Raw genomic sequence first — 23,155 nt, 5'->3', positions numbered from 1 at the left:
CAAGAGCACACATGCTCTCTTCTTTTTTCCTGTGTTTGATAATGTTGTATCAAAGTATATCCTTGCAACACTTTGATCGATGTTTGCAACACTTTGGTATCGACATTCTTCATGACTTATGCAATTGAAAATAGCTTTAGACTGCAACTCACTGGTGGATAATGTTATCTTTTTTATACTCAGTAGGTTATCTTCTTCTCCTCCTAAAACCAATACCAATGATCAGTCTATATGTTTTCTCTAATTTTTCTATCCCAGTGAACAATTATCTACCTAGTGAATATGTCTTCTTTATAAAATTAGCCATTTCTTTTCTAAGTTTTGTGCTATGTTATCTTATTGTACTATTTTACATTTTTCTTTTTTGGAAAAGTACTGTCTACTGTATAAGTATATCCCTGCACTTGTAAAAACAGTCTATCTTCCTCAACTGTTATTTTTTTAAAGCATTGAAATCAACAGAGATTTGTAAGAAAATTTTTAGTTTAGTATAAAAGTTTTATTCTATTTGTTGTTGAAGTTTAACAAAATTGAACCAATCATAACGGGTGGTTTCTAAAAATCTGGACAAACTTTCATGGGCAATTACTCCCATAGTTTTTATGGTAGAGATTAAATAAAACTATCATTAAAAAGAGTTTTTTGTTAATTATTTATTTTAATTAAGTTTGTCTTCAACCAGTCTGTTTCTTTGGATTCGGCCAACTCTGACACGAGTTGACCCAAAAAGTGAAAATACAAGGTTAAGGTCAATTTTTTTAGGCAAAGCTTTATTCTGGTTTGTAGTTGCTTCACGCCTTTTGCTTGCCAGTTACTCTCATACACTTCAAAATAGACCAAAACTCTTCTATTGGACGACACTCCAGTACGGCTGGCGGATTGTCAACTTTTTTGATAAAATTGATGTTATGAGTCTCATAGCAGTTGGTCATGGTTTTGGCATAATGCGATGACGCCAGGTTTGGCCAAAATATATAATTACCATCGGCATGATGAGCGTTGATGAATGGCACTAATCTTCTCTTTACACAATTAATTTCATAGATGGCTTTAATGACTACAAGGCCGCTGGGGACAAAAAATGGCTTTGAAATACCTTTGTCAGAAGCGGCCAGCCAGACAAGCACCTTGGGTTCGAACTTGCACTTTTTGCAATATTTAACACTTGGTGGAGTCTTGTCTCTGTTGCTAGAGTAGTAGGTGCTGTTTCCATTAATTGTTGAGTGTGATAGCGTAAAGTAAGACTCGTCATCAAGGATGACCAATTTTCCTTTAAAATCATGATAAAGACGATCAATGCCGGTTTTGATTTGCTCATTCTAGTTCTCTTGTTGATGAGGTATACCCTGTTTTTTATAACTATTGATGTCAGTGTACTTGGCAAGAGTTTTAATGATATGTGAATGATTGCATCCATATTTTCAACCAGCTTGTCTCATCAAAACTCGGTGATTAAATATGGTTTTCAGGTGCTTGATACCCTTTTGGTTCATGATTTTGGCCACACAACCACTTCCTTGCACTCTTTTGTACCCAGAATCATTCTCAACACGCTTGATTATATCATAGATAGTGCTTCTTGGAATTTTTTCAGCATTGAAGTGAGCTACTGTGAACTTTTTACCTTGCAATTTATTATTCAAATAAAACTTGTAAATCCATTTTCTTACCTCTTCTTACTTGGCCATCATTATTTTCTTAATTATTATTAATTATCTAAAAACAAGTAAATTAACTTATAGAGAATTAAATAAGCTTTAAAATGGATGTAAGCATGAAAAAAAAGATTTAGCTTGTGGCATTTAAAATTCAGTTAAAGTTAGTCCGGATTTTTAGTAACCATCTGTTAAACCTTTTTAAATTTTATAGCATCATCTACCTTATAAAATTTTCTTTGCAGGTAGTAGATTCTACAAAACCAGGTGACGGGCGAAATGATATTTAATTGTTATAGTCTAAAAAAAATTTTTTTTTCTTGTTTTATTATTAGAAGTAATTTTTACTCCATAGGGAATAACTTGTATTAGTAGGAGTAATAATTTGTTGCCATTTGTTGTATGTATGTATATGCATATGCATATATTTTTCTAATTAACAGGGATGGTATTTGGACCACAGCCAAACACCTATGATGTTGCAACATATGGTTACTCTACACTGATTGGTTTATTGTATTTGTGTGCTTTAAGGTATATTTTGTTAAATTAGTATGATATGTTAGTGCATTTACTATGATGTCTTTCTGGGTATAACAAATGGAACTCTGTAATAATATTTAGTAATAATAACCTTTTTCTATAACATGGATTTTGTAAAACTGAAACCAAATATTTATATTTGTTCTTTAACAGCATTTCTTTTTACTGCTTTAAAATGTCAGTAGACTACGCCACGTATTTCTTAGAATAAAATCAGCTGTGCAGAGCTCCAAAAAGCAACAAAAAATATAAATTTAAAATAAATATAGGTATGCTGCATTTTCTTTTTAGGATCTGTTTTTTTGTAAGCATTTAAAATGGAAAAACTTCTTAAACAAGACTCAATTATTAACAGAAAATAATCTAAAAAAAGAAGGAAATAATCAAAAAGGAGAATTTAGTTTAAGTAAAACTTTTGCTTTACCTGCAGTATTCAAATAGAAACAAAAGCATTTATTTTGATTGTCATCAATATTATCATATATTTTGATAATATTGAAACATATTTACATATACACAATTATTTTGATGATAATAATAAAATTGACTTTGAGGATGGTGAAAAAAAAAGAAACTAAAACCAAAAAATGGTTCATTTAACAAAATAAAGTAAAATGATTATTACTGTTATGTGCACTAATACAGTTTAAATTGAAACATTTTTGACTTATCAATAACTAGTGTTACCACCTCTTGATGTTATTACAGTCTGACAGCGCAGTGGCATACTTTCAATAAGAGATCTAATTGTTTCTTGAGGCATATCTTCCCATATGCGAATAAGACTTGGTTGCAGCTTGTCTAGGCTGTTAGGTAGTAGATGTTGGCTTCTAGCACCTGGTCCCATTATGTTCCAAAGATGTCTATTGTGTTCATATCTGGACTGCAAGCTGGCCACTCCAAATCTTGAATATTAGCATTGTTTAAGTATTCAGTAACAACATGTGGCATATGTGGTCTAGCATTATCCTACATATGAAGGAATCCATCTCCAATTTACAATGCAAAAGGTACCAAAAAAGGTTCTAAAATATCTGCTATGTATAATTGAGAAGTCAGATGACCACCATCAACAATAAAATGCTCTGTGCAAGCTGTTAAAGATATTCTGCCCTATACCATCAATGAGCTGCCTCCATATAAAGTGGTTTCTGGAACATTACAAGCAAAATATCTTACATTTGGTTTTCTGTACACTCTTAGTTGGTGATCAGTACTTACAAGGCAAAACCTTGACTCATCTGAAATTAAGACCTGTCCCCAATCATGTATTTCCCTACTCATATGCCTCCTTGCAAAAGCCTTTCTGTTTCTTTGGTGGTTTCAGAATTTGGATATATATATTTTTAGATAAAATTTTTAGCATATATTTATAAATACTTAAAAATTACCAAACTACCAATAAATATTAATTCAATTTTTTAAAGATGTCAAGATGTTAAATTCAATTACTCCGTATTCTGAAAGGATAACAAGATAATTTTTAATATCATTGAAAATTTTCAATACTACTAATAATTATGTTGTCTTCCTTTCAGAATCATTTTATCATAATTATTTTCAGAATCTGGATAGCACTCTCAAACAATCTTTTTCTTTTAACTGTTAAGTAAGCATGCAATTTTTTTGTCAGATTAGAATGGAATGAGAAAGAAAATCATGTTATATGACGTGCATTTTTGTATGAGTTAATTTAAGACTACTTTTTTAACATAGGGCTGCTGAGGAAATGGCAAAACTTCAGAATGACTTGGTAGTGATATTTTCTGTTCAGTTTCAAACTTTAAAATGGTTTATAAGAAGCTATGAAAAAAAAAAAAATTTTAATATCGTTTCAAAAACTGTTTCATGCATATATTTATCTACTTATCCGTGGGAAACTGTTCTTAGATAAATATTCACAATTTTTTGATAATGATGTTAGCATGAATTCTTTTTCAGGTTTATGCAAAGGTTTGTAGAGATCGGTTTAATCTTGGTACTGTTAACTTGGACAAAGCATGTTTTACCAATGGTAAATGGTATACACATGTGATGGACCCTGCACATCCAGTCTATGTTTTAGGAAGCTGTAAGTATGATAGATTTTATGAATATTAAATGTTCTTTTAAAGAACTAGCTTAATTTAAAAAATTATCAGTGTGGAGATTTTCCCTAGCTCCTCCCCACCACTATACTGTGTTAAACAGGGGGGTATCTTTTCAATTTATTAGCAATATATAACAAAATCTTTGTATGACAATATGATTGTATAAAAAAATTTAAAATCTCTTTACTGTTTTTATTGCAGTCATTTTAAGTAAAATTACTTGAAGGGCTGTCATTAAATTCTGTTTTTTTTTTTTTTTAAAAAGGTACTTTTATTGGTGGGATGTATGGACAATGGTGGGCACACCTCTTAAATCTTGGTTACTTACTACCAAAAGAACATATACAATCACACCTTCAGTATACTTATACAAGAAACTTTGTACCAAGTTTTGACCCAAGTAACACTTTTTTTTCTTCAACCAAATACTTTAAATCAAATTACTGAAGCCAAATTAAAATATGCACTTCTAGGCTTGCAACAATAAGTTACTGAAGGCATTTCAAACAAAAATCATTTTTAGATGCCAAAATCCATAATAGTGTAAAAGAAGAATTTAAAAAACATGGTTTGATATTTTTGATGCAGTTTGCTTAAAACTTCTACAAGTTTAGGAATTTTGTGACTCACATATAAGGTTTTTGTGACCCATATAATGGTTTTTATATTTGCATTCTGATCAAAGAAAATCTCGATCCATCAAGTTTTGTTTTATATAGAAACTCAAGCACCAAGAGCATTTTGTGATGAGAGAGATAATGGTTGGGTGCAAGGTGTATGGGATAGTGGCACAAAACCAGCTAATCCTTTACTTTATTCATCAGAGGTAAATTGTTAATTTTTGCTCAACAGAAGCATATTAGTAATAATTTTAATTTTATTTACTTCATTTGCTGTTAATTAAAACTTTCAAAGCTCTTCACTGTTTCTTCTGTTTTTAGATTGCATGGAGTGGTGTAGCTTATCCATTTGCTTCTTTACTTATTGTGGAGGGGTTGGTGAAAGAAGGTTTAGATGGTATGTTTATTTGATGCATGCAGATGGTATAGTACTTATATTTATGCAATCACACGTTTAGTAAAAATGCAATTTGTAACTTAATAACGGGCTCTTTACTGTGATTTTTTTACGTCTTTTGTCTAAACGTAAATTGTCTTGAGCACGAAGAAATCTTTGGACTACTATATCTTGCTGCGAAACTTAACTTCTGTTTAGTACTTGAAAAAACGCGCTATTTTTATGATGGAACTCGACGCAGTCCATGGAATGAAATTGAATGTGGAGACCATTACGCTCGTGCTCTATCAGGATTTGCTCTTTTCCAGATTGCAAGTGGCCAGGTATCATAATGATGCATATATAATTTCAACGGTAGTTGTATAATACGATTGTAGAAATAAATTTCTGGTTAAAAATTTTTCATTAATTTTTTCAGAGAAAAACGAAAATTATATACAAGGGTTTCAGAAAAAAAAACAAAAAAAAAAACGTTCGTTGGTTTTTTTTTATTTCTTTTACTTCTTTTCTTTTCTTCCTTTTTTTTTAAACTAAGTTTTACAATTGTTAAAAAAAAATAAACAAGAAAATGTACAAAATTTTAAGACTATGAAATTTAGTATATTCAAAAGAAAAGAGATGTACTAACTTTTTTAGGTGATTTTAGAAATCGATGTTAACTATATCATCACATAATGGGTTTCTCGTACAAACTTTTATTTGTTTTCAAAATGTAATCTATGTTGATATTGCAGAACATTTTTTTTTTTTAATCCTGTTTTAGACTTGGTCATACACTTCAAAAAATGTCATTCAGCTCGGGTTTTACCCGACGATACAAGCAGAAAATTTTGCGGGATTTTTTGTCTTGGGAACTTGCTGGGGCACTTATAGGCAAAAGCTTACTGCAGAAACCGAAGGATCCGCTGTGGTAACGTTATATTTCTGATTGCTTTTTTAAGCGTTCTATTTGGTATATAAAAATATTCTTATACACTCATACTTACATGAAACACTTTTTTTATATATGTAGTTAGAAATAGCCTACGGTGAGCTTCATCTGAGCCATTTTGAATTAGGCGTCAATTTTTCACGGGTTAATGTCTCTGTTGGAAAGAAGTTGTGTTCTTTACGTTCCATCAAGGAAGCTACTATAACTAAGGTAGTTTTTGATTATACCAAATTAAACTTGCAAAACTCGTAAATAACTATTATTCTAGAAAAGTTAAAAATTGCACAGTTTATCTAAAATGTTTTAAATATGCGTTTTGTTGTTTTCTATTTTTTACCGGAGTTTTATGCAGCTAAGTTTCGCTTCATTTTCATAAATGATTTAAAAAAAGGCATTTACAAAAAGAGCGACGACATGCGCTCTAATTTAATTTTGTACTTTAATAAATTTCAGCATTCATTTTTTCTCACTGATTGTTTTTATTTGCTAAGTTAACCAAAATATTGTAGTAGGTAGAATGCTAATTGATTGTTAATCATCGTAAAGTCCAAAATCGAATCAGCTTTGGCCGAAAAATTATAATTCAACAAGTTAGTTTAGTTTTTGTTATTATTATAAGTGGTATTTTCTACTTTAGGTTAAAACGGGAACAATCTTAGCATTCAATCACGTTATTATGTTGCAATCCGATGATGTAATTCATCTTGATTTTTCGTGAGCTGCTGCTCTTGCCACTTGCATGTTTTTGCTGCGGTTTTTACTGCGAATTTTACTGCGATTTTTACTGCGATTTTTACTGCGATTTTTACTGCGATTTTTACTGCGCTTCACACAAACTCATACGTTTATACTTTTTGAATATTATTTAATTTTAGCACTTAGTTTGATAATTTTAAAAGGAAGTTTTGTACGAGTAACTTATAAAGATGCATACTTAAATATTTTAAATTCTTCTTTTGTTGTTTATCTTTTTTTCTCTTTTTATTGATCAAATAATACAACACGTCCATAACCAAATATTTTCTCAACAAAGAATGCTGTAGCATATAACTTCAGCAGTTTAATGTAGGGTCACTGCGGGTAATATGGACACCCTAATGGATTTTGTGGATATTTTCTAAACGTTGATTGCAAGTTTCTAGACAACTGTTAAACAGATGAAGGAATCCTTATTAAACAGGTGATGGAATCAATCCCGGTTCAGCAGATGGCTTTTGTAATCATAATAATTATTACAGATATGTTGTTTGCCAAAACAACATTGTTCTTGGGTGTTCATACTGCTAGTAGCTGTTTGTAAAATGGACATGGCTTGTTTGCAATATGGGGATTTAAATTAACCAGAATATAGTATGAGGTGTCAAAACATCTAGATGTGTTACTATCAATCAGTTTCTCCTAATCACTTTTAAGTTTTGTGATTTGACCCGGGACTTTAACATTAGTTTTTAGATTTTTTAGGGTGTGTAGAGTTAGGTTTGGTATATGAGCAAAGTTTCTTTTTTACCAAATGTGTGCGGTGTTGTCAATTGTCATAGAATTGAAATTATAATTCAAACGTGGTATAGTTACGGCGATTCTCAAGAAACCCCTTTGAAGGTGTAACTATGCACAGACATGAGAGAATTGAATTTACACTCAATAAATCAATTTTTTTTAATTGAAATTGTCAAATAATACAATAAAAAAAAATTTTAATGATTAAAATATGAATAATTGATTCAAAGTTGACATCCTGTTCACATTTTACAATTCTTGAACCCTTTTAGGCATGGTAAAATTAATTCACGAATATCATCTTGAGAAATTTCGTCATATTTCATGCAATAGTCTTAAAAATTCTGTATTTGACAATGACTTCTTATTCTTTTTGCAAAGTTTGTGGTCTAATGTGGGCCAGAGGTGTTTGATAGGGGTTATCCAGGTGGCTGACTCGGCCATGGAAGTACATTAATCCCAATTTGATTCAATCAATTTTCAGCCGTTTTGACAGTGTGACAAGGTGTTACATCTAAAAAATATTTGAAAAAGTCCTTCCGAAAATATTGAAATTTATTTAGCTAAATTGATAAATCCTTGGAACTTCATTAGCTCTAAAAGATCATCGCTCCATATTGCTTCCCAAACCATAACTGAAAAAAACTTCATGTTTCACTGCTGGCTGCAATCTTTAGATGTTGAACTTTTGGCTGCAGAGTGTCCATACTCACACAGTTCCACTGTCTGAGAATAATGCAAATTGTTACTCATCAGAGAATGACAGAGTTGTAAAATGCTATAGGTCTCTCCACCATTTCACGAGCCTAATCCTCTCTGCACTTACTATTTGGTGGACGAAGAAGTAACTTCTTTCTTGCAGCTCTGCCATAGTAGCCTAACTTATGAAGATACTTTACAGATTTTTTGGGGTTGGCATCAGCTAATATTGCTATGTCTGAGACCTTGTAAAGTGGATTTTCTTCAACATTTCTCTTTACAAGATATCTGGGTTTGTTGATGAGCATTCTTTTCACTGATTGCTAAATTGTACTACCGCTCTATTAGCAGTAGAAAGTGATATTGAGAATATTTCTGATAATTTTCGTTGACTAAATTCACTTTCATTTTGACCAATAATACGACCTCGTTGAAAATCAGATAAGTCCATGCACCTTGGCATGCTTAATCAATTAGATAAATAATCTGAAACATAAAGTTCTTTTCATTTTGTCTAAGAGAGACAATCAATTTTTAACATTTTGATGAAAACCACCGTCAATTCACATGTTTCAGGAACACATTAGTTTGTTTCATTATAAACTTTTTTTAAATAACATGAATAAGTAACAAATGCTAAAAGTATAACATTAATTAGCTTTTCTATTAAATAACATTCACAGCGGATTTTGTATTTTCATATGAAAAATTGAGCTGATTATAATTTGACAGACATTTGAGTATTTATTTTTGTGCAAATAATTTCTATATATTACACTTGTTCTCATTGGTGGGATTTTTTCTTCCTAAAAAGTTCAAAGTATACGTATTTAAAAATACACTTAAAAAGGTTCTTCAATGGCTCCAGAAATGTTTGGTGTTTGCGCCATGCGTTTTAGGATTCACAGTGATTGGCAGCTGTGGGTATAATTGCTGCAAGTGCTTGCTTTTTTTTTGAGGAAACTGTTGTTCAATGTTTATCCGAAGTATGATTTCCATAAAAGGATATTTCTTATAATAAATGTTTATTTTCCTGCCGAAAGTTATTAAAAGTAACGTATAAAATGTGATTAAGTTGAAAAAAGTTAATCTCCAACAAGATAAAGTGTAAATATTGGAAGTAATTCGCATTAATCAAAACTTAGAGTAACAAAATTGGAAAATGTTAATATACCAAAAATGCTTCACTTCTTTTTCTTTTACTTAAACATGCAACTGTGAATCCTTATTTTGTAACATGAAATTGGTTACTTGTTAACCATATTTAGCTTTGAGGTCAATCAGTCTGGCTACCCTTGGTATTGGTTATACATCCATACAGCTCTTCTAGCTTTATTACAATTGATTTGTTCATGATCTTTTTTGCAGACGACTTTTGCAATTTTTATTGTTTTATAAACAATCTATGGCTTAGCAAGAAATTTATTAGTTAAGTTACGATCAAAGATGTCCTTAATATTCTAATTTCACTTTATTTAAAGACTTACATTCATTTCTTAAACTTATGATAGTTCTTTTCTTTCATCATCTTCTATGAATTATTGCCATGAATTAGTTTGAAAATATATATATTTTTTTTATCACTAAAAACCAGTAAAATGCTTTTCATTGTTGTGTTTGTGTGTGTGTCTACTATTATGTACTATAAAATTTTGATTGTTTCCTGCTAAAACAAATTTCAAGACTTTTATTGTTGTCTTGATTTTTTCAAGAAATATCAAGAAAATTTTATTTAGATCTTCAATGTTTCAAGATTTCTTGAAAATATCTTGGATATTTCAATAAAGGAAAAAACTGCTTCGTTTTGGGAAAAAATAAAAAGACGTTATTTCTTATTATGTTTATTCTTGTTACGATATTACAATCGGTGTGGAATTTTGGCTTTTTTTTTTTTTTTTAATTGTCGCCTTCAATGAGTAAATTATAATTTAAAAATTGTCAAATGTATAAAATTTAACGTGTTATATTTATATCAGTATTTAATGTCATATTTAAATATAAATAATAAATAGGTAGCTCATCTTTCAAAGGTTGGAGGGTTTTTTTTAATAGATTATCTTAAAAAACAATTTTAAAGTTGTTTACTTAAATGATTAAAGTTGTTGACTTGAATGATTTACTTTACTTCATGTGATAATGTTGTTTAAAGCCATTATTATTTCCACATGTTGTAAACTTTCAACCTAAATCCAACGTCATTTCAGCGTAAAATCCAAAGTTGATCCGACGTTGATCCAACGTAGATTTGCCCACTGGGATAGACCATAGTGACTTATTCAAATGATGTATGATCAAGTAACCTAAAGTACGTTAGTAACCAAACTTATATTTGTAGATACAAACCATGATAAAATTAGTATATTAACCAATAACCAGTTGCTATAACCACATAGTGTTGTCATTTTTAATCTTCTAAATGCTTATGTGCCAAAGAGATGAGGTTCATAATCAATAATCAAGCCGTTCTGCGATGATAACAGAAAACAGAATTAAAATAACACTCTCACCTGTGGTCTTGTATCTAACAGCCTGGTAGTAATAGCTACTAGCTACACATGAAAATAATTTTTGAACTAGTCTTCAAAAGCATAAAAATAAAAAAATAAAGATAAATAAAAATAAAAAGTTCATTGTCAAGAATGTTAATCATAAACCCTCAATGTACCCATATTAGCCGTATCTTTTCATAGTGCCGACAAGCTAGGCTTACCGTATAAAGCTTGTATCCTTAAGATATCGTCTTCAGTGAGATGAAAATCGTCTTTATTATAACTTTGAAGATACAGATACATAATAGAGCCTTTTACATATGAATGTTTCAATCCTATACTGTGTCCGATTTCGTGGAAAGCAACTTTTAATAAACTAAAACCTTCTGTTGAATTGACTGTAAATGTAACTGCGTCATTAAAATGGATTTTACCAAAAAGCTCTAAAAAATAGAGAGAAGGGAGCAAACGGTATCAAAAGTTGTTTGAAAAAATATATCGAAAAGTGTAACCGTTTCACTTTTTTGAAATGATTTAGAGAAAAAAAAAAAGTGTTTTTGAGAAAGTACCTTTATTAATATTGGGAAGAAAGGAATGAGAGAATTCAAGAGCTACATCAAATCGATAATTATCGTTATGATGACCTTCAGCAAACAAGACCTCAATGTCAATGTTTTTGCTGCTATTTAAGCTTAGTTTTCGAAACTTCAAGTTGCTGACAGACTGCCACATCGAAAATGCCTTCATAAGCGTATTCTCCACCTCATCTCGAGTTAAGCCATCATTGTTAGCGTTCGCAAGTTTCCAAGTAAATTCCTAAATACGTGAGAAATAACTTTCCAGATATAAAATTGGAAGAAAAAAAAGAATCAACTAATTATACACATCAAATGATAGTTGACAAAAGTTGGAGAAAAAAATCAAGAAATTTAATTTAAGAGCTCTTTTACAATTAATCATAACAGACTGCAAACAAGAAGAAATCATATAAAGACTGCAAACAAGAAGAAATCATATAAAGACTGCAAACAAGAAGAAATCATATAACAAAAAGAAATCATATAGCTTTTTACTGTTTTATTCCACTTTCTTTCTTGAAGTGTATTTCTTCTGTGTCTTTTTTCGCTAGCTTATTTGATGTCATGCCTTTTATTTACTTTCTAATCAGGTGCAGCCAAAAACTTTGACAGTGGTAGTTTATTAAATATTTGTATTTTTTCAATTGATACTTTAGTTATTTTTTCATTACTCTTGAAACAATTACCTGGAGTAATACTCTTGTTGTAAACCGAGCGAGTTTTGTAATACTTAAAAGAAAAATTACCAAGTTAACTTTTACCATTTATATCATACTGGCAGTTTTCATTACCACTATTATATTTATCCTTAAATTATTTCCTCGTATTTTCATGAGTTTAAGTGTGAAAGTAACTCATTAGTCGAACAAATGCAAATAAAAGTAAAAAGTAACAAGCAATAGTTACAATCTATACTTAAGTTTAGATCATTATTATTGCTTATTACTTTTTACTTTTTTTTAAATAATTATTAAGTTTCAAATTCATTCTGTAGACAGCCATCAGAAAATACCATGCTGGTTTTTGCTCTTTGATATGATTTTGGCATTGTAATTGTTATATATCATTAGACCTGCCGTCATAGCAGATAAGTGTTATATCTTAATACTATGCCAATGACAAATTATTTCAACTGCTAATTGGTATGCTAATTAGAAAATGAATATTACGAAATTATGCCAATTTGCTTTTAAAATGACAAAGACGAAAAAATCTTTTCTTAAATATGTTTATTTCGTAATTTTTTGTACGAATTCGCCATTTGAATTTTAATAATAATACTTCATTTGTAATACGAATGCTATTTCATTCGACATTGAACATTCGAAATTTAATAAGTAAGCATCGTAGGGCATGTGAACATAAACAATTGATATATAATCGGCAGTTTTTTGTCCATAATTCTTAGTTGTGTACAAAATTTCATAGCAAAAAGAAGACTCTTTTCAAGTTCAATATGCCATCTCTTGTTTGGAAATATTTCAGAAAAATTGATGGAAAGAACTATTCATTGTTTTTTAAATTTAAATTTTAGTTTAACTATTTTTTATGTATACAAGCCAAATGGGTACTGCATATCAAAATGTGGCAAGTTTTGATACGCAGATGATTAGTTCTTACTAAATAAACTAAGTACAAGGCTGTAAAATGATATTACAAAACGTAACATTGGTATTTTCAGTACTATACAATATCAGCTATTTTTATATTGATTTGAATATTTTGACTGCATCAACAGTATAAGAATTTTTCCAAATATCACTGTAACACTTCTTTGCAATATTCTTTCTCTTTTAAAGTTCGTCATCGCTCAAAGTACTCCTCAGGTTTATGCTAGTGCGAACAAGCAGAGGTCGTTTTTCAAAATTGTGCGTGTAATGTACTAAGGATCCGATATTATATAATATATATAGTATAATATGTTGTAGGAATTTATTAATAACTAAACAACAGTTATTTGAGGTGTTTTTCGCGAGTTTTCGCGTGTTTCTTTGACATCTTGTTCTTTTATTTTATTATATATTAGCAACAAATACTTTTTGAAGATTGCTAACTAAGCATGGGACCTTTGTCCAAAATTGAAATTCGACTTTGAATTCGAAATTTAAAGAGAAAAAAATTCGACTAAGGCAAACGTTAAACTTCGTAAAACCACTGTTGGACCTTCGTCGAATTCAGACGATTAACAACGTTTAACAAAGTTTTATGAAGTTAGACAAAGTTAGACGAAGTTAGACGAAGTTAGACGAAGTTAGACGAAGTTAGACGAAGTTAGACGAAGTTAGACGAAGTTAGACGAAGTTAGACGAAGTTAGACGAAGTTAGACGAAGTTAGACGAAGTTAGACGAAGTTAGACGAAGTTAGACGAAGTTAGACGAAGTTAGACGAAGTTAGACGAAGTTAGACGAAGTTAGACGAAGTTAGACGAAGTTAGACGAAGTTAGACGAAGTTAGACGAAGTTAGACGAAGTTAGACGAAGTTAGACGAAGTTAGACGAAGTTAGACGAAGTTAGACGAAGTTAGACGAAGTTAGACGAAGTTAGACGAAGTTAGACGAAGTTAGACGAAGTTGGATCAATTATATATAGTTAAAATACTTTTTAAAACTCTACTCTGAGGAGAGAAAAAGAAAAAAAATTTAAACACCATCTTTATGTTTTACCCGACTCAAGCATATAAAATTCAACCGAAGAAAAATGTGAGACATCCAAAATACCATGTGGACGTAAAATTGCGTGAGAAATAAATCTGTAACACTATTAAAGTTTAAGGCTGTTTTCAATGGGAAAATTTTACAAAAAGATTTTTATGAGAAAATCTACGAGAGATTTTTGATAAAAATCTTTGAAGAAGATTTTTGGAGAAAATCGAAAAGAGAGTTTTTGAGGAAGATTTTAAAAAGAGATTTTTGGAAAAAGAAAAAGATGAGATTTTAAAGTGAGAATAGTTTTAGTGTAGAAAGAGATTTTGGACGCGAGTCTAAAGGTGGCAAGAGAAAATTTGCATTTGTAAAAATCTGTTTTCAAAATTAATTTTTCATAAACTTGAATAAATTTGTTTACAGTTTTTTTGTCACCCACTTTCACAGGTACTTTTATACCAATAATGTTACACTCATACATTCTGGCCGTTCTCTATCCCGCATTTCACAAAAACGCCGCCCTTACATTATTGACGCAATTATACTCACTTTGTTGCCTCACAAACAATCACGTACGAAAATTCCGTCTTAAAAATGCTTTACTATTCAAATGCAATAAAAACGCTTACAAAAAAAAAAAAAGAATAATAAAAATTATTACAACATTTGCAGCAGTTGTTAAAGAAAGGATTCACTACTCTGCAAATTTATAATAGAGAACGATAATGGTATCTTATTTTTACATCTTAAGACAATTTGTCTCACCTGGGTTATTAGAAGATAATATCTTTAGAGGTTAAGTTCAATGCACAGTGAAAAAAAATCAGAGTTTCGTAGAAAACTTGCCAAAATGTGGCTCACAAGTTTCAGGATATCTGGATGCACCTACTAGGTGCTAATTAAAACAACGCTTTGTGATATTCCAGATATTACTAAAGTAAAAGACAAAAAAAGAGCGGAGATATATAGTAAAATAGGGTCAACTGAAATAGTTAAGAGTTTTAATTTTTTTTTACGGTAAAAAGGTTTTAAAATTTTTTTTTTAAAGTTGTAGAGAATTTTGAGCTGTATTTAAATATATACAAATCAAATAAAAAAAAGTTTTTAGTTTTTTAAGAGTCTTTATTTAATTGAAAAAAAAAGTTATTTCATTCTTCCCTCATATTCGGGGAGAATGAAATAAGCAAATCTATGAGTAATTAAAACAACACTTAACTAAAAAAAAAAAAAAAACAGAAACTAATAATAACAATTAAAAAAACAACCAAATAAAAAAAACTTTATTCTTGTGATTATATTGAGTCCATGAGAGGTACTAGAGGTTGAATTAAATTGTCATTGTGTGACACTCTTTGGTGCAATAAAACTCACCGCCTTTTACATATCGCTTTGGTATGCATGTTTGACAAAGCCAAACCTTGCATTTTAATTTTCCACACTGGTACCATTCCATATATTGGCATGTAAAAGCTTCGCCTAAAACTTTTCGGCACTTTTTACACTTAACTTGGTTTGCAGCTGTTATTGTTGTTGGAGGCGCTGTTGTTGCTTGGTTTATTTACTGCTCGTCATTAAAGCTAAGCTTACGCTGTTTTTTAACTTGCGTTGCTGCTTTTTTGCTCTCAGCATCTTTCAATCCTCGAGTAATTCAGGTTTATTGAAACACTCCCCTTTGAACCCTGGTACGTCTACATTTTTTCGTTTTTTTATGTCATCTGAAATCCAGTGGCTATTTGGGAGCGTGTAAAAACTTCATTAGAGCTAAAAGGTTTTGCTTGCACTTAGCTAAAACATTCTTTTAATAAGTTGCTGAACATTGTCTCTGTATAAAACTGTTGAAGTAATTTGGGCCAAACTCTTTTGACATAACAATAAATACCGACATCTAGTGACTTCAGAATGTGCTGGTAAGCAAGTTACCAAGATATTGTTTTCGATGCAAAAAAGTACGACCTGATGGGTGATATGTGTCACATCTCTATCTACTTCTAAATTATGAATGCATGTAATTGGATAATTATAATTAGATTCATTTAATTAAATAGTTAATTGATTAAAGTAAAGATTAAACTAATTACCTCTAATTTTTTTAATGGTGGGAACATAGACGCCGGTGAGCCACTTCTCGAATTGCTTATCTTCCATCCATTCGGATGGAGCTATGACTTATACAGTATCGTCTAGACCACTTAAGCACCAATCTCTGTTTAGACGTTTTTTTGATTTAAAAATGATATAAGGAGCAAGACGATTACTAGCAGCATTCATGCAATTTAAAACAGTATAATAGATTTTTTGATTGTTGCCAACCAATTTCAATGGTCGTTTTGCACCGCGCCGGCAAACTATGTGTCGCTTGCTTTGATCACCAGAGAAGCCAATTTCACGAAAATTCCACAAATGACATGAAGTGTTTTCGTTGATATCTGCTTCGTTGAATTCTCTCTGTAGTGTGTTAAAATACTTTTTACTGATTAATGAAATATTGCATATGGCTCTGATACTCAACTTATGACTCCACCGGTTTATGAAAACCATATACCGATCTCTCACTGGTGTACCATTAAGAAACAAATGAGATTGACCTTGGTGAGGCAAATTTTCGATAACTAGTGTAATATGTCATTGTAAGTTCTACTAAAGCCCCAATCGGATAATTAGATGAGCTTATGTACCAGAATTGATTCAAGTTGTTGCGACAATCTCGTGTTTGAACCACTCCCAATTGATTTATCTATGCCGTGGACAGCCAGTGAAGAGTTACTACTAGTATGCTGAACGATAGAGCAGCTTTGTTAATTGAAAGTTCATCGCTTTGTACATTGAATTCAGCAAGGGCAACTTGCTCTTCAGTGTATAGTTTTTCTTTTTTCTTTGAATGCAAATTGTTTCGTGGTATATTTTATATTAAATTAGATTTAATTATAGTTGATTTAAAATTTATACAAAACCTAATAAAGTCCAATGCTGTAAGAATGTCCTAATTTAAGAAATGACAAATTTTGTATGAATGAAATAAACATTTCGGAAAAATGAGTCAATTATTTTAACTAGATATTTAGTTAAAAAAACTGAATTACTATATGCTTTGAAACAGTATCACTAATAGTAATTAACTTTGCCTCTGTTTTTATTTTTTCATGTTTTTTAGCCTTTTAATAACCTTTTTATTAACATACATGATAATAGAAAACTAGTATTCATAATTTGCATGGGGGAGGGGGGAGGAGGAGGGAGGGAAGGCGACTACTTTCTGAAAATCTAAAGTTTAAGATTTCTATAAAAGTTTTCAGTGGATTTCTTGAGAATGAGCACGTTCTTCATGTTGGTATTTGTGGCAAAGAAAATTGAAAAGACTGAAACGAGAATTGAAAAGACTGAAAAATTTGTTGCAGATTTAAAAAATCTTCCTCTTCTAAAAAGACAAATTCCACTTCTTGTTTCATTTCCAGACCGGTAGACGAAAAACAATCCGTTATGCAGTGCCACTGAATCATGAGCATTATGGTTCAGTGGCACTGCATAACGTTCTGTTATAAACTTTAATAGTCATCATTACCAAATATTTGTTATTATGTTAGATCAAAAAAAATTTAAGGATTAAAACGAGAGATTTAAGGATAAAACGAAAAAAAAAAAAAAAAAAAAAAAAAAAAAAATTAAAAAACACTAAAACTTCGCTTTTAAAAAAATTTTTTACAAACCCCTTAATAGATTTGTAAAAACTCATGCGGTTGTAGAACTCAAGTGCACGGTTCGGAACATTAAGGGTTAAACGGTCTTTTTTTTTAATTTCACATGGCTTTTCTGACGAACAGATATTCGTTATATCTGCCAACAATCTGATCATTTGAGAATCAATGTGTATTGATAGAATGTGTAAACGACACTTACACATGTAATATGCCCGTTATGAGGCTTTCTCATTTCTTATGAGGTTACAAAAAGATGCAAACCTTCTCAAGGCAAACAGAACAACAGGGTTTATAAGTTTCAAACACTACCTTCAATAAAACATCTTGTAAAATCCATTTAAGGGGAGATTGTACATGCAAACTGGAAAGCAGTAATAAATATCTGCATAAAAATCCCTTTAATTTATTTTAAAACATTATTTTCCTTCTTTCAGTCTCAATTTTAATTTGTTTCAAATAAAAGTTATGCTTTCTCATTTCTTTAAAAGCGGATTGTTCATAGCATAGCATGTTGTATTTATTAACACATTTGAGCAACTCGCTTTCATTGTCTGGATGTCAATGATTTCATTTGTATCTGTCCTAGTACTTTTTGAAATTAGAATGTTCAATTATGGACCTTCAGGTTGTTTTTTCTTTTTGATAAATTGAAGAAAGTGTATTGTCCTTTGTATAGTATAGTCCTTTGATGTGGCTGAAATAACTGTATAGCCCTTTGATGTGACTGAAACTGGGTGACACAACTTGCCTTAAATATCCAAAAAAAAAATATCTTTGGCTCTAAGTCAGAGTTAAAACTCTTGCCAAAACATGTTTTGATAAGATCTTCAAACAGTTTGAGTGTAAATCAAAGAAAGCTTGCACAATGTTTTTTCTCAAATAGTTTTTACAACTTACACCTCTCACAAGCTCCATGTAATCGTTCCCAATGAAATGAGTTCTAAGAGATAATTGAAGAACCCGTCTGGCATTTCTCTTGAACAAAGAATAGAGCAAAGACAGCTTTTAAATTCCGATAAATTTCTAAAGTTTTACCTTGAATTAAACACTAAATTGTGTTCAAGATTTAAAAAATTAATACAGCCATTTTCAAGAAAAAAATTCCTTGATTTGTTATTTTTATAAAAAGCTAAATTATTCGTAAAACAATTTTTTTTTACGCTTTTTAAGAACAAAGCGTAAAAAAAATCTGTTTTACGAAACACAAATTTAAATATAACAGCTTAAATTAGGTTTCTGAAAATAGGTTTTTTCATAACTCTTTGTCGATCACTAGTCACCAAATTCTAACACCGTTCAAAATTGGTGATATTATCTTCGCTATAACCAATGAAACTTGCATAGCATACTTGTTTAATGAAAACCGTTCACATTTTGGACATAACTATAGAGTTGTTAAAGATTTGTTGATCTCACAAATTTTACATTTGTAGCAACAAACTTCTTTCAGCTTTTCTTTCACTTTTTCAAAACTAACAACGAAGATCACATGTATTTTAGGATTGAACCTTCTAATAAAACCAGTTTCTACAACACCATTACCATTTGTTCATATGCATGGACTTCGAACTGTAATCGGTTTTAGATTTTTAATGAAAAGTATCGCTTGTTACTTTTGAGTTTCTTTAACTTATTATTCATAAGTTACATAAAATTCAAACACATAAAAATATAATAGTGCTATAAATGTTAACAAGAAGGCAAAGAAGAGGAAGAAGAAGAAGAAGAAGGTGAAGAAGAAGAAGAAGGTGAAGAAGAAGAAGAAGAAGGTGAAGAAGAAGAAGAAGGTGAAGAAGAAGAAGAAGAAGGTGAAGAAGAAGAAGAAGAAGGTGAAGAAGAAGAAGAAGAAGGTGAAGAAGAAGAAGAAGAAGGTGAAGAAGAAGAAGAAGAAGGTGAAGAAGAAGAAGAAGAAGGTGAAGAAGAAGAAGAAGGTGAAGAAGAAGAAGAAGGTGAAGAAGAAAAGGGTGAAGAAGAAGAAGGTGAAGAAGAAGAAGAAGAAGGTGAAGAAGAAGAAGAAGGTGAAGAAGAAGAAGAAGGTGAAGAAGAAGACAAAAAAGAACAAGAACAAGAACAAGATTGTATTTAGTTTCAAGGAAAATTTAAAATAAATCTTTCGTGTGCAATTTTTACCTTAAATATTTAATGTTTTAGATATTATTTTATAATTATCAAACTTTATGAGTTGTGAAAATCGCTCTAATTGCAAACTTAATCTTTAATCTGAATCTGAATGCCTATTCTGAACGCTTCTCCGTAATTTCCAATAAACTTATTATTATACCAATATAGCATCATGGTTCTCCTTTCAACGTCCGTACACTTTTGTCTTACACTATCTTGATCACTTGTCTCTAAAGAGGCCTCTTTCACTTGATGCATAAACGCATCCATCCTTTAAGTTTTGTGTATTCTATTTCTCGACATTTTGTTCCCCAGCCAATATGAATGTACCAGTTTAAACGTTTATTGAGTTGTCGGGGTGTTTTCAGCCTGACTCGGTTAATTTCCTTTCACGTCTGTATAATATTGTTTTCACAGATCTCATGTAAATAATGAGTCATTTAAATAATGCTACCACTTGAGAATGATAAAAGGAGCCCTTCCTGAAATATGGAAATATAATCAGCTGAATTTGTTTAGCTCTGACCAACAATTGCTCTAAATTGCACCCCAAACAAATACTGAAAAGCCACCATGTTTCACTGTTGACTGTTATCTTCCGATTTCAAACTCTTGGCACAAAGTTATAAAATGGGTTCTAACCTTGACTTTCTGACCCGAGAAAACCCTTTTGTGGAATGATAGCCCACACTATGGGGATCACTTGGATATAAGTATTAAAATCAGATTACAACGTCCTGGCAAGTTATTGATGTTTAAATTTTCTGAATTTATTGATTACACACACATTCAAAATGACAGCTTGTTTTGCATTTTTACAGTAAGATATAATTTTAAATTCAAGTAAACAAACATACTGTAGCATAAAGAGCATTATGTTTTATGAAAACATAAAAAAAAGTTGAAAAATTAAAAGATATCAAGAAGATAAGCTTCCTTTATTACCAAACAAATATAACATATTTTTATTCTTCTGTTTTTCTGTTTAACTTTTCATAAAAATTATTTTTAACTGTGAAAATAAGACAGTTTTTGAATTTCGGGAAAATTTCGGGAAAATAAAAATTTCGGGAAAAGGCATGATTTATTTACTTTATTCACGAGAGCAAAACTGCGCACATCTAATTTTACAAAGAAATGCCGAATACAGCAAAAAACCACCAAGACTGCAGGAAAACTGTCTGTTTTCTTTGCTTCAGTAAATGTCAGAGGGAACTGACACCTTTCCTAAAAGAAAAATGCCAAACAATACTCAATGAGAGGATCGATTTTAATAATGACAAAGTTCCACTTGGAATTTGTGAAAAGTGTCGTTCTTGTTTAAGAAGAAAGGATTCTGGAGAACACATCAATCTCCCATCACTTTACAATTTTGAGACTATAAAAATTCGACCTCAAACTAGAGACACACAATGTGACTGTTTGATTTGTTCTGTTGGAAAACTGAGAAATAATGGTCAACAGAAAACTCAGCTTTTGCAGAGCTCAGCACAAAATACTCCATCTTCAACTGTCCAAAAACGATGCTCTGACTGTTTTTCAATTATTGGAAGAGGATTACCTCATCATTGCACAAAGGGCACTTTGCGAAATAACCTTGTTGCTGTTGCAACCAAGGATCCTGTTGCATCTGAACGAGTTGCTGCTCTTGTTGTTTCAAGTAAGGATTCTTCTCGACATGGCACTGTTCGATTGAGTCAACCACAAGATGGAAGAATGCTTCCAATAATGCCAGGTAAAAGTTTAACTTTCATGAAAAGATATTTTAGAAATTTCGAAATTAAACAATATCTGCATTTATTTTAGGTTCCTCATCAGCTAGAAAACTATTTCCTCCAAACCCATCAATTAGTATAAAAGAACTTGTTCAAGTTCAGGCAAACACAGGGCTTTCAAACAATGGCATCAAGAGACTAGCTGCTACAATTAATCAGTCAACTTCACAACATATTGTTGAGAAAAACTATGCTGTAAAATTTGATGCAGTTAGTAAGCAGCTTTCTCACCATTTCACGAGTTCATTGATTAAAGATCATGCTGGATGTGGAAAGACTGTCATTCATTGCAAGGACTTCAAAGAGCTTAAAAATGAACTCATTTCTATGAGAAGGACACCAAATAATCATATTGTGAAAGTTGGAATTGACGGTGGGGGAGGATTCCTGAAAGTAAGCCTTGGAATTATTGAATTAAATCGTGAACCTAACACTCCCCCAGCAAAACTCAATTGCACAAACAAGTTTTTCAAGGACACTGGAGTTAAGCGGCAACTTATTATTGCTGTCTCTGAGGACCTGCAAGAAAACTACTCAAATGTGTCTCAAATTTTCGAATTGATCAATATGAGAGACCAAGATTTTGTTTTGTCCTGTGACCTAAAACTGGCAAATATAATTTGTGGTCTCCAAGCACACTCAAGTGCACACCCCTGCACCTGGTGTGAGTCAAGTGCAACGGACCTTTTAAATCAAGGAAAATTAAGAACTTTCCAATCTCTTGATCAGAATGTCTCACTTTTCAATGCAGCAGGATCAAACATCAAAAGAGCTCGTGATTACATGAATGTTGTTCATTCTCCTGTATTTGATCTTGCTGGTGGCACATTAGTTTTGGACTTCATACCGCCAATGGAGTTGCATCTCCTTATTGGTGTTTTCAATCATCTCTTTGCTGCCCTACCAAAAGTTTTCCCTCAAGGAACTCTTTGGACTGATTCACTGCACATTAAACAACAGCCTTATCATGGAGGGCATTTTGCAGGAAATGAGTGCAGGAAGCTGCTAAAAAATATTGATCTTCTTCAATCTATTGTCGAGAAACACTCATGCTATGCTGCAATACCATTAGTTGATGTATTTCGAAAATTCAATGCAGTAGTGTCTGCCTGTTTTGGATGCGTTCTTGATCCAAGTTATGTACAAAAAATTGAAACTTTCAGAGTGGCTTATGTGGCACTGCAAAATGTTTCTGTGACACCCAAGGTTCATGCTGTATTTTTTCATGTGAAAGATTTCATTGACAAACACGGCCAAGCTCTCGGACTTTACTCAGAACAAGCAACAGAGGCAATGCATCACAACTTTCAAGTGCATTGGCAAAGGTACAAACGACCTAACCATCATCCTGAATACAGTAAAAAGTTGCAATGCTGCCTTGTGGACTTTAATAGTAAACATTGCTTGTGAAAAGAGCCATTT

The 23,155-nt window shown here is 31.3% G+C and overlaps 3 protein-coding genes across 3 annotated transcripts in view; 2 read left to right on the top strand and 1 right to left on the bottom strand.

The window, feature by feature from the left end:
- The window catches only part of LOC145192566 (non-lysosomal glucosylceramidase-like), a 33,108-nt gene extending 25,924 nt beyond the window's left edge, over positions 1-7,184 (top strand). The window contains exons 23-32 of the mRNA XM_090075244.1: positions 2,099-2,189; positions 3,915-3,951; positions 4,140-4,269; positions 4,554-4,688; positions 5,008-5,114; positions 5,230-5,305; positions 5,504-5,628; positions 6,069-6,215; positions 6,318-6,446; positions 6,874-7,184. Of these exons, the coding sequence (XP_089931370.1) occupies positions 2,099-2,189; positions 3,915-3,951; positions 4,140-4,269; positions 4,554-4,688; positions 5,008-5,114; positions 5,230-5,305; positions 5,504-5,628; positions 6,069-6,215; positions 6,318-6,446; positions 6,874-6,954 (1,058 nt within the window). The 3' untranslated portion in view covers positions 6,955-7,184. The remainder of the gene's footprint in view (positions 1-2,098; positions 2,190-3,914; positions 3,952-4,139; positions 4,270-4,553; positions 4,689-5,007; positions 5,115-5,229; positions 5,306-5,503; positions 5,629-6,068; positions 6,216-6,317; positions 6,447-6,873) is intronic.
- Positions 7,185-10,385: 3,201 nt separating this feature from the next.
- On the bottom strand, positions 10,386-12,263 carry LOC149894726 (50 kDa hatching enzyme-like). The gene is made up of 4 exons (XM_090079033.1): positions 12,186-12,263; positions 11,491-11,737; positions 11,143-11,364; positions 10,386-10,489 (listed from the first exon to the last, which is right to left on the bottom strand). The coding sequence occupies exons 1-4, from the start codon at positions 12,261-12,263 to the stop codon at positions 10,386-10,388; spliced, it is 651 nt and encodes a 216-aa protein (XP_089935159.1).
- An 8,707-nt stretch (positions 12,264-20,970) lies between these two features.
- LOC145189235 (uncharacterized) lies at positions 20,971-23,155 on the top strand. Its single transcript, XM_080065822.2, has 2 exons — positions 20,971-21,693; positions 21,765-23,155. The coding sequence occupies exons 1-2, from the start codon at positions 21,096-21,098 to the stop codon at positions 23,141-23,143; spliced, it is 1,977 nt and encodes a 658-aa protein (XP_079921948.2). The 5' UTR covers positions 20,971-21,095; the 3' UTR covers positions 23,144-23,155.

The sequence above is a fragment of the Hydra viridissima genome, unplaced genomic scaffold (assembly GCF_058129835.1).
Source record: "Hydra viridissima isolate aposymbiotic clone 2 unplaced genomic scaffold, HvirCarnegie_v1 scaffold_1, whole genome shotgun sequence".
Lineage (NCBI taxonomy): Eukaryota > Metazoa > Cnidaria > Hydrozoa > Anthoathecata > Hydridae > Hydra > Hydra viridissima.
This window is presented reverse-complemented; position numbering and strand designations above follow the sequence as displayed.

Excerpts from the sequence above, each read along its gene's own strand:
- LOC149894726 (XM_090079033.1), bottom strand. The coding sequence starts at position 12,263 with ATGGTAAAAGTTAACTTGGTAATTTTTCTTTTAAGTATTACAAAACTC. Across the intron at positions 11,365-11,490 it reads TCTTCCCAATATTAATAAAG|AGCTTTTTGGTAAAATCCAT; the intron begins GTACTTTCTCAA and ends TCTATTTTTTAG. Across the intron at positions 10,490-11,142 it reads AAGGATACAAGCTTTATACG|ATAATCTATTAAAAAAAACC; the intron begins GTAAGCCTAGCT and ends TTGTTTTTTAAG.
- LOC145189235 (XM_080065822.2), top strand. The coding sequence starts at position 21,096 with ATGCCGAATACAGCAAAAAACCACCAAGACTGCAGGAAAACTGTCTGT. Across the intron at positions 21,694-21,764 it reads AATGCTTCCAATAATGCCAG|GTTCCTCATCAGCTAGAAAA; the intron begins GTAAAAGTTTAA and ends CATTTATTTTAG.